This window comes from Pogona vitticeps, chromosome 1 (genome assembly GCF_051106095.1).
Source record: "Pogona vitticeps strain Pit_001003342236 chromosome 1, PviZW2.1, whole genome shotgun sequence".
Classification (NCBI taxonomy): Eukaryota; Metazoa; Chordata; class Lepidosauria; order Squamata; family Agamidae; genus Pogona; species Pogona vitticeps.
In genome coordinates, this window is record NC_135783.1 from 341,627,741 (window position 1) to 341,638,207 (window position 10,467).

Sequence of the window (10,467 nt, forward strand, 5' to 3'; positions counted from 1 at the left end):
AAGTAGTGATACTTCGGGATTATTCTTTGGATCCTATTTTAAATAATATATAGTTCATCATGTAGAGGTTACTGTGTAGGATAAACTATTTGACCCCAACTGCTTTAATGTCCTTGCCAGAGTGAAGATTCTGTTTTACAGTGGTGCCTTGCTTAACGATTGCCCCGCATTACAATGAATCCGCTTTACGACGATCTTTTTGTGATCGCAAAACTATGGTCTAAATGGGGGAATTTTGCTTAGTGATGATCGGTTCCCTGCTTTGGGAAATGATTTTCGCTTTGCGACTATCAAAAACAGCTGATCGTCGGGTTTGCAAAATGGTCACCAGTGCTCAAAATGGCTTCCCACTGTGCTTAGGGATGGATTCCTTGCTATACAGGAAGCGAAAATGGCCGCCATATGGAGGATCTTCGCTGGACAGTGAGTTTTTACCCCATTGGAACGCATTGAACGGGTTTCATTGTGTTTCAGTGGGGGTTTTAATATCGCTTTACGATGTTTTTGCTTAACGCCGATTTTCCTGGAACGGATTATCGTTGTTAAGTGAGGCACCACTGTATTTCTGAAGCAGCCACCAGTGGCTGCTTGCATCTGTGGATTTTGTCCTCTCACCTACTGATGTTTACAGATAATTCAATACTCTTCCTAATTACCTATATAGCAGTCAGCACAAACAATAAGCACCAGATACTTGGACCTTATTCACACAGACAGCAAATGGAGTATAAAACTGTTCCATAACTCCACACTTCACAGTGTGGTTGGGAACTGCATGGATTAATAATTCTTCTTATCTGCCTTCCCTATTCCTGCAAACGTCCTAGAGACTATGTTTTTGCTGCACACAACCCTTTTTGTGTGGGAGAAAATGTGTTACACATTTTAACATGAAATGAACAGTGAGAATCTGTTTGAAAACACTGCAGTGGAGTCAAACAGCTACATATGATCAGGCTTCTATTGAGCTTTGCATGGAGCTGCCCTCAGTAAAGATTCTGAGGCTGGTATGGATATGAAACATAGGAACCTGCCTTGTTGAAAGTAGAGGTAGACAGGACAGCCTACCAGAGTTACAGTCCAGTAAGCTGTATGTGAAAGCTACTAAGCTCTTTGAAGCCTAATTTCCACTTGAAGTAACAGGCCACCATTCTTCATGTTACATTGTGGGTTTGCAGAAATTTTAAAATATTCAGGCTACCATTTGTGACTTTAGCTTCTAGTAATATTAAAAGAATATTCACTGTTAAAATGTATCTGCTGAAGAGGGCTTACTGAGGGAAGGGAATATTGGAGTAGGCCTGGGACACCCCATAAGATTGCCAATTCAGGTCTCAAAACCATAGCCCTTGCATATTGTTTATATAAAAATATACTTTTCATGTGCCATAATCTTCGTCTGTACTTCATGTAACAGCCTTACCTAAATTACCAGAGTCCTGTGCCTGTTAACTAACATGTAACTACAACTAACTTGTGGAGAAGTAGCAAAATGCTTCAGTACTAATTTGTTGTGTATGTTAAAAGATTTACAAGGAAATATTTACAAGGAAAGGAAACACAGCCTTCATGGGGGCATTCCAGTTATCTGAGATATTCTTGCATTAATATGAGGTTTCAAAAAAATCTATTATGGTTCTAAACCTCAGTAGTTTATAAGGGCAATCCAAAAACACTTTAACAAACACAGAAATATTCTGTATTCTGGTTAAATTGTTAGGATTATCAGACAAATGGCAATAGAATTGTATAAAGCAGGGGTAGACAAACTTCAGGATTGTTGAGTCTTTGACTAGGATCCTGGAATCAACTCATCAGAGTCAAATAAGTGCTGATGACAGATCCTTAGATTGAGAGAACAGGGTGCTCCTGAGCATATTCTGAATGTAAGAATTAGTTATTAGTAACAGAGCTGCGATGAACTTGCACTCGTTTCATATCAAAGCCCATTTTTGGTTACTCCACACCACCTTTGTTGTAGTTGCCTGATAGGGGTGTACATGCCATTTTTGTTATTTATCCTGTTAAACTGCTGGGAGTTAGAAGCCCTTCGTAAAAGCCCTGCACTCAAATTTATCAATAGATTCCAGTCCACCATCTGCTCATTTCTCTTGTAGGGGGCAGAGCTTGTAGGACAATAAGAAGGATTTGTTAGCATTGAGCTCATAGGGCTGATATATAATAGGTTGCTCTGCATGTGTGTGCCCTACACACATATATGGGGCAGCATGGGGTGGAGGACTTGTGGCATGAATCAGAGTTGTGCTGCATGGAGCTTTGTGGTGCAATGGTTAACACTGCAGTACTGCAGTGGAAACTGCTCAGGACCCGAGTTCGATCTCAGGTAGCCGGCCTGAGATTGACTCAGGCTGCTATTCTTCTGAGGTCAGTAAATTGAGTGGCCAACTCCTGGGGGGAGGGGCAATGTGTAGCCTGCCTAATTAAATTGGAAACCGCCCAGAGCATGCTTTAAGCACTATGGGATGGTATATATACGTTTTGCTTTCAGATATTCCAAATGTCTTATGTATTTTCCACTGAGATGAACAGCCTATGAGTTATAATTCCTTCAGTCAGCAGGAATAGTATATCATCTCTTAGTTCTTAATAAATTCCACAGTAACATACATTGCAAACAATGTTAGGCAACAATTTTTAGCACTTCCAGAGTACAACATTTAAAAAAAAATTGGACTAGAAAATCTTTGTCTATTGCAAGCCATCAGTTTTCTGTTGTAAGAACATACTGTATTTTTCCATGTATAAGACACCCCCATGTATAAGATGCCTCCTACTTTTCTAATCCAAAATTAAGAAATCTAAGTGGGGCTTAGCAAGTGTAGGGGGAAAGGGATCAAAGCACTGCAGGATCGCTTTGATCCCTGCTTTACCCTCCACTTGTTTGTTCTCTCCTCAGTTTACTTCCGTGTATAAGATGACCCTCAGTTTTTAGTCTAAAGATTTTAGGCAAAAGTATAGTCTTATACGTGGAAAAATACAGTATATAAAGCAAGGCTGTAAAGAAGGAAGGGGTGATGTGTGCTGGAAATTTTCTCTCTTTCCTACCCCATGCTCCTGAAAAAAAAATTCTGAAAATTTTTTTTGTCCTCATGAACACATATTACCATGGGCTCATGTACTCCCTTTTCTCCTCTCTTCCAGCGTAGCCATTGGGAGAGAAGAAACATTTAATTCCATAGTTTGTCCTCTTTTTAGTTGGTGTGCAGAAACTTTGGACCTCAAAACTCTCTGAACTTTAACCCCCATAATTCCTTTTCATTGGCCATGTTGGGTGGCGATGATGGGAAATACATTTCCAAAATATCTGGAGGACCCAACGTCCCTCACCCTGAACTCTAGATGCTCAACTGCAGTGGTTTCTGATCCTTGTTTGTTCACATAGCTGTAGTTAAAATTAGTCACGATTACCAGTTTAGTCAGAGTAATTAATTAATAAATAAATAAATAAATAAATAAATAAATAAATAAATAAATAAATAAATAAATAAATAAATAAATAAATAAATAAATAAATAAATGCAGTGAGTTGAAAACAGAAGCGAATGCTTCTGATCTCTTGTCTGTGCCTAATGGGACCCTAAGATCATGATCAGCAGTGGTTTTATTATTGCATCCCGACTTGGTCAGTGAGTGAATGGGAAGGTCTGTTTGCTCTTTGGATTCCAGTTTTTCTTGATTAGGAATGTAACAGTGGCAGATAAAAGAAGAAGAAAAAATACTGCCATTGTATACTACAGCAGTGAACAGGAACCATTTTTAAAGCATGGCTATAAACCCTAAAACTAATTGTGGGTGAAGGGTACCAGGTTCTGTTTTACTTTTATTTATGATTTATTGTTTGACTTTATTTTGTTCTTCGGAGTTTCTATATTTTAAGTGTCGAACTGTGCATAAACTCTTTCTATTTTCTTTCCCCCTGCAGGGACGAACTAATTGTCTGACAGACTCAAGAGCTCTGAGTGCCAGTCACACTGATTTGGCCCACTGAGGTAGTGGGACTGATGCTAGCTTAAAAAAAATCCCTTGTGAGTTATGAAGCACTGAGGTTCACAGTTTTCTGGGTTCCCCATCACTGTCTTTGTAGAACTGTGTAAGTTAGAGACTTCATTGGATGGACTCGTGTTTCTAGACCTTAAAGGAAGTGGCATTGTCAAGAATCCTAGCAATAAGGACTAGCTTCTTTATGAGAAATACTCATTGTTGCACCATTGCAAGTTACCTGGAATTATGTTACAGATATAATTATTGAGGTGTTCCGAAAGCAGAGGAGGGGGAACCTACAAAATAGAAAATGTACTGAAATCTAAGAGTACAAATGCATTTTGGGACATATGCTGTTCTAAAAACTGTTACAAGGAGTGTGTGTTAGTAGCTATTTATAAAGTTGGTGGAATGGGATAGAGCTATGCTAAGTTTATCACTGTATAAATTCAGGATTGTGTAAGATGAAGGCTTGTTTGATCATGGACCTTTGCTGGCATAAATCACTAGCAATTAGGGCTTCATAGCCTTGAAGCTAGTAGAGCAAGATACTAATACCTTAGAATGGAATGGCTTTAGATATCACTTCAGAGTGTGGCACTTTGTAACTGATCACTTGTGGCCTTCCAGGGCCTAAAAGTCAATGGAAATAATGCAGTCCACGTTAACCTTTGGAAGGGAAGAACACAGGAAATAGTCTTTAAAGCAACCAGCTTTTAAGTCTTTTGCTAGTCACTTAAGCACTCCATTCTCTCTCCCTGCTGAAAATCTTGTCATCACTTGGCTTTGTTCACAATGAGAATAAGAGGAAATAAAGCATACCTTTCACATTTGAGGTAGCTGCTGTGCAAAGAGGCCTTATGAGGAACCTCGGTATTAAAATGGCCAAAGTGAAGAAGCCCTGCCACTGAAAGGCTTTTTCTTAATTAGCCATTTGCTTAACATACACTTGGTTGACACACTGGCTGTTTTTAGGGGACCAGAGTAAACTATTCAGCATTTGGTTTTTCAGTCTGATGGAATGTATGCAATTTTCAAATCTGTCTCCATTTTACAAAGCTGCTGATTGCAAATCATAGTGATAAAGTAGAAGTTAATTCAGTGGCCAGTAGAAGGATAAAATAACATTAATCTCATTTATGAGCTAAACATGGTCAGTTTATTAAATTGGGCCACAGGGATTCAGTATCACTAAAAGTACTTGCTAGTTTTGAAAATCTTGTTTTTTAAAAACAAGAAACTTTTAACGGAATGTATCTGATTAAGGTTGGTTCACTCAGGTGTACTCATTTAAACAGTAAGGAGGCTCTTTGTAAATATGAGATAATTATACCTTGCACATTTGTAATGCTGGTCTTAATAATCTTCTGTTAAATTTGGTTCTGCATACAAACTAGTTTTGGAAAGCCAGTGGACTAGAGTAACAGAACCCAAACTGGATATTAAAGTACATGCACTCCATCTCTAAATTTTAGGTAAGCCTAGGCAATATCAAGTATCATTAACCACGGTTTATTTATCACCACATAATTTTCATTAATTGTGTCTGCATTTGTTATGCCTGCTATGAAATGTGACTCTGTCTGCCGACAGACCTTCCAGTCCTTTGTCCTTCCAGTGCATTTTCAGAAAAATTGTACATCTGAAAACCCTGTGGAAAGCTAAATTCTTGAAAAAATACTGTTATAATCTGGATGTGACACCGATACAGACTCCTGATAGAATTTCAGATGCTTCAGGACTTGTTGACAAACACACCATACTAAACATATTGTATATAATAAGACTGTAGATTTCTATTAGCATGTCAAAATTATTAGGCTAATAATTGTTTTTACAAATTGGACTATGCATTAGAGAAATGGGGAAAAGCCTCCTAGAAGATTCCACACCAGTTTCTTTCTTACCAGTTTAAAACAACATTTATTTGGAAAAGATGCAGGAGTACAGTTACAAGTGCATCAGGAAACCTGCCAACAGGAAAATTATTTTGCTGCACATCTCTATATGCCATTTAAAAAATTAATAATTTAAACTTATCTGTCAGATTTATAGAAATTGTATAGTCGTTTAACCTGTCATATAAGAATTAAAGAAGTTTGGTTGACTTGAAAATATGCATACTTGCAAGAGAGATGGGTCAAGGAAAATGCCGTACTGCTTTCCATTTCCATCCTGAGTGCTATACTAGTGCAACAGAGGAAGCAATGGTGTAATTCAGTGGAGTTGCAGCAGCATTATGTGGCAAGTGCATCCCACTAGAAGTACTTTTTTTTATCTGAAGCATTTAAAACTGTGCCAGTGACTTACAATGTACAGTGGTGCCTTGCTTGACGATGTTAATTCATTCGAGCGAAATCACTGTAGAGCGAAAACATCATCAAACGAAATTTAAAAACCCGTTGAAACGCATTGAAAACTGTTCAATGCATTCCAATGGGCTGAATACCTGCTCATCCAGCGAAGATCCTCCATATGGCGGCCATTTTCGGTGCCTGTAAAGTTAGGAATCCATCCTAGAAAACAGCGGGGAGGCATTTTCTTCAGCCGGCAGCCATTTTGAAACCTGACAATCAGCTGTTTGCTGATCGTCATAAAGCGAAAATTGGTTCCCCAAGCAGGGAACCGATCAACGTTAAACGAAAAAAACCCATTTAAGCCATCATTTTGCGATCACAAAAGTGATTGCAAAAACCTAATCGTACAGTGATTTCCTCGTTAAGCGAGGCACCACTGTAGTTGTTTCAAGATAACAAATATTTTTTAGACAAGACCATGATGGCTTTGATGGTTAGTAGTAGCATCGCCTGGCCAACCTTGCAAATGCAGCTTCAAGTCAGTAGCTATGTTGTGACACACAAATGTACATGCAGTTTATTTAAACAGGTTGTAAAGACTCATTGCTTATAAAAACTCCTGTGGTCCTATGAACAAATTGCACCCAATCTGATCCAGTGATGTAGCAACTGTTAGGACTACATTTTTCAGCAGTCCCGATCACTTTATTTGGTGATACGTTCTTGAAAAAAGAATTTTAGAGCAGGTTTCTTATTTTGTACAACTGATCATAGATGAAAGTATGACATCTGCCACACATTTTTCAAATTCCAGTAGAATCTTGTGCACTAAAGTAATCTCAGCTTGATATTGTGCAAGAGGGGTACATATTTAGTAGACTGGGATACTTACCTGTTTGCAGGAACCTCCCATAATGGATGAAAGTGGTTTGTTTGTTTTTTGGAAACATTACCTCATCAATTCCACGGTTGGCTGCTTTTGTTTCTCCAGTAGACCTCTTGTTTTGAGTATGTTTATGTATCATAACTGATGGAATTGTGGCTGCGAATTAGTGTTGAGTTATTTCCAGTTGGAATAATAGGAGGAATCCAGTGATGTCTGCCAATGGAAGAGAATCTACTGCCCCTTGCCCTCCTCTGGAGCACTTTGTTTGTTTTCCATAATCCAGTCAATTGTGAAATTTTGGGGAATAGATTTTGGTGGTTTCGGGGGGAGGAAGGAAAAGTCACATCCACTTGAATTATATTAGGTTCTTTTTGCTACAAAGCTTAATCTGTTTCTCCTGAGCAACTGTGTGAAAGACTGCAATCAAAACATGCATTTTAACCCAAGTAGTGATGCTAATCCAAAAATTTCTTGGGAACTGTAACTCTAACACCATAAATTTTGACAACTTAGAACTAGAACCATACATGTAATTATTATCTTAAACTGTCTAGCATGATGGTGTATAAGCTCTTTTATGTGTCATCAAATTAATCCCAATTTATGGCAATTCTTTCTAGGGTATTCTAAGTACAGAATATTTAGAAGTGGTTTGCCTTCCCTTCTACAGGGTTGCCCATGTGTAAAATCCCTTAGAAAAGGAATTGCACATGGACTGTCATTGGTAGAGAACTTGTTCACCCGGTGTCTTGGAAATAAATGACTTGTACACTTTTAAACTGTTTGGAATTATTGAGCAGTGTAGATTTTTGAGAGAAAGTTCTTTAAACATGAGCAAGCAAGAATTTTTTAAAAAGGCAACTCACATGATTTTTCTTAAAGGGTTTTCTCCAAGTAGAACACTTGGAAAAGTTAAATTGAAAGCAGATATTAAATAAGAAATCAATCCCGCAAGCCCTAATGCAAGCCTGTAAGCTGTTTGTACAAAGCTGAAGCCGGTAGCACTGAAATATGTATAGGTTGCACTGAATTTCTGCCAGCGTTTGCGAATCGTCGTTTCACAAGGGGCTAATGAGAACACGCAATTATTTAAAAGATGCAAACAATGAGGCTGGAAAATTTGAGGGTTGCAGTGAATAAAGCTGCAGGATTCCACTGACTTTGGAATATGAAGTATGGTTATATTGTACATGTGGAAAATGGAATGTGCAGTGCTTTTCTGAAACTGTTTACAATGTAAATTTGAAACACATATATTTGTTAACTAGGCCACTTGTGCTTTTTTCTTTTTGAAAGCTGCTATTTTGCATTCAAAGAACATCAAAGGTATACTTGATACAAAGTATCCCGCTATGTCACAACTTGTATACTTCAGTGAAGCCCATGAATATTTCCTTATACAAAAGCAGAACTTGTATTTCATGCCGTTACTAAATTCTGATTCTAGATTCCGATTAAAATGTACAGATACCTTGTCATACTAGAGTAGAGATGCATTGTCAAGAAATGCCAGCTATGGCGAAAAATAGCAGAAAGAGTACAGTTGATTTAAGTCATGTATAACATGCAAAGTTCCGAAAGTTCTAATCTGTGCCTCTCCTCCTGCACCTGACATTGTAATGCAGCTGACAGAGAGCATGTTATGATGTCAGGAAATCCAGGCAAAGTGTATTACAGAGTTAATGGCTATAGATCACACTAGAATAGGCTCATTGAATCAATGGAACTTACAGAGTTGACTTCCCAAATCCCCATTCATTTAGTGAGCTTACTTTAGTGTGATTTACTACACTAAGCAACAGATTTTTTGCTATTATCTGAGTACAGAAGCAGTTTTCACACAGTTGCACTTTTTAACTCGTTTATCTCTAAAAATTGTGATAGCTGAAATCTGCTTTAAAGCATTGAAGCTGCCCGAATGTTAATAAGGGAGCAGGATATTTTAGAAAGGCACATAACTGATTGGATGGCCCATCCCTCAGCTTTATATTGGAAGTCTCCTAAAAAGGGAAATCAGATAAAATTATTTAAATACTTCAGAATGACTAAGGATTTTATATATTAATTTTCATCCATTAATTTTGAGCTGCTTTTTTAAAAAAAAAATCCTTTCTTACAGAAAATAAAATTGTTTTCCACTTTTATAGAGAAGGTCTGTAATTAAGCCATTGACTGCGGAAAAGTTTTTAAATTTTTTAGTTCTGGATTTTTTAATATTACTGTGCTGCCAACGTGCTACTTTTGTTCCCCAGATACACTTTTATTCGTAAAGCAGCATTAGAACATAGGACAAAATACGGCATAATGCTACTTGTTCAAACAGTAATCTTGTTCAAGAAAGGTATAGCAAGTTTATATTAAATGATTCCTGGGGAGGCGGAGATCTGTTAGAGACCTGTGGTCTGTTATGAAACTGTTTTAACATGTAGAGCTTCCTTGGCATTTCCAAGTTATAAAAATAAAATACTGAAACAAGCATACAACTGTACAGTGGTGTTGTTTTTATGTGTCTTAGTGTTGTGTATACATTTATGGGGAGTGAGCGAGGATGCAGTTAATCCATGGTTGGATATTTTTGTAAACAAACTCAGAAAATCTAAAGCAATGTAAAAGAGAATGTGTCTGTGACTTTATTATGTAAGCCAGTGTTCTGAATGTGCAAGTGACCCGTGCAAAAGTTTAATTAGTGCAGAATTCTACTCTGAAACTAGTAAAATGTTGGATTGAAATAATTGATTCTCATTTACAAACTTTAAATTCACGATCAGGTGAAACTAAAAGAAAATTGATTTACAGCACTAGCTCTCTCAGGCTAAAGAGCTCTTTGTTACATTTAAGTTAAATGCCACAGATATAGTTACAAAACCTATATTTGATTTATGTGGAAAATATTTAGATTTCTACTTCATTCTTTTTTATGAAGTCAAAGGACTAATCAAGTGTAAGGATGTGTCATCAGAGGCCAAGATCATCCATACTGTTGTTCCTAATGACTATGTATTGATCTCCTTTTGGAGATCTCTCGTTCAGTCAAAAGTGACTTGATAGGATGTAACGACATTGCTGAAAAACATTATGAACTTCAGTATCTCATAACTGACCTGAAAGTGAAAACTAGAACATTATAGGTGGTTTGATTTTTGTGAGCAGTCCAATCATAAGCACCAATGAAATAAGCACCAATGAAATGTCACTTCAGAGGTCTTGGAGTCTTGTGCAATTGCTATGATAGTGCTAGTTTGAAATTAAATGTATTTTGTCAGCAACTAATACATTTTAGTG

The 10,467-nt window shown here is 37.4% G+C and overlaps 1 protein-coding gene across 6 annotated transcripts in view; it reads left to right on the forward strand.

The window, feature by feature from the left end:
* KLC1 (kinesin light chain 1) overlaps positions 1 to 9,668 on the forward strand; it is a 71,251-nt gene extending 61,583 nt beyond the window's left edge. For all 6 annotated transcript variants that reach the window (XM_020808957.3, XM_078383824.1, XM_020808955.3 and 3 more), the window contains one exon: positions 3,944 to 9,668. In XM_020808957.3, the coding sequence (XP_020664616.1) occupies positions 3,944 to 4,009 (66 nt within the window). In that variant the 3' untranslated portion in view covers positions 4,010 to 9,668. The remainder of the gene's footprint in view (positions 1 to 3,943) is intronic.
* The last annotated feature ends 799 nt before the right edge of the window (positions 9,669 to 10,467 follow it).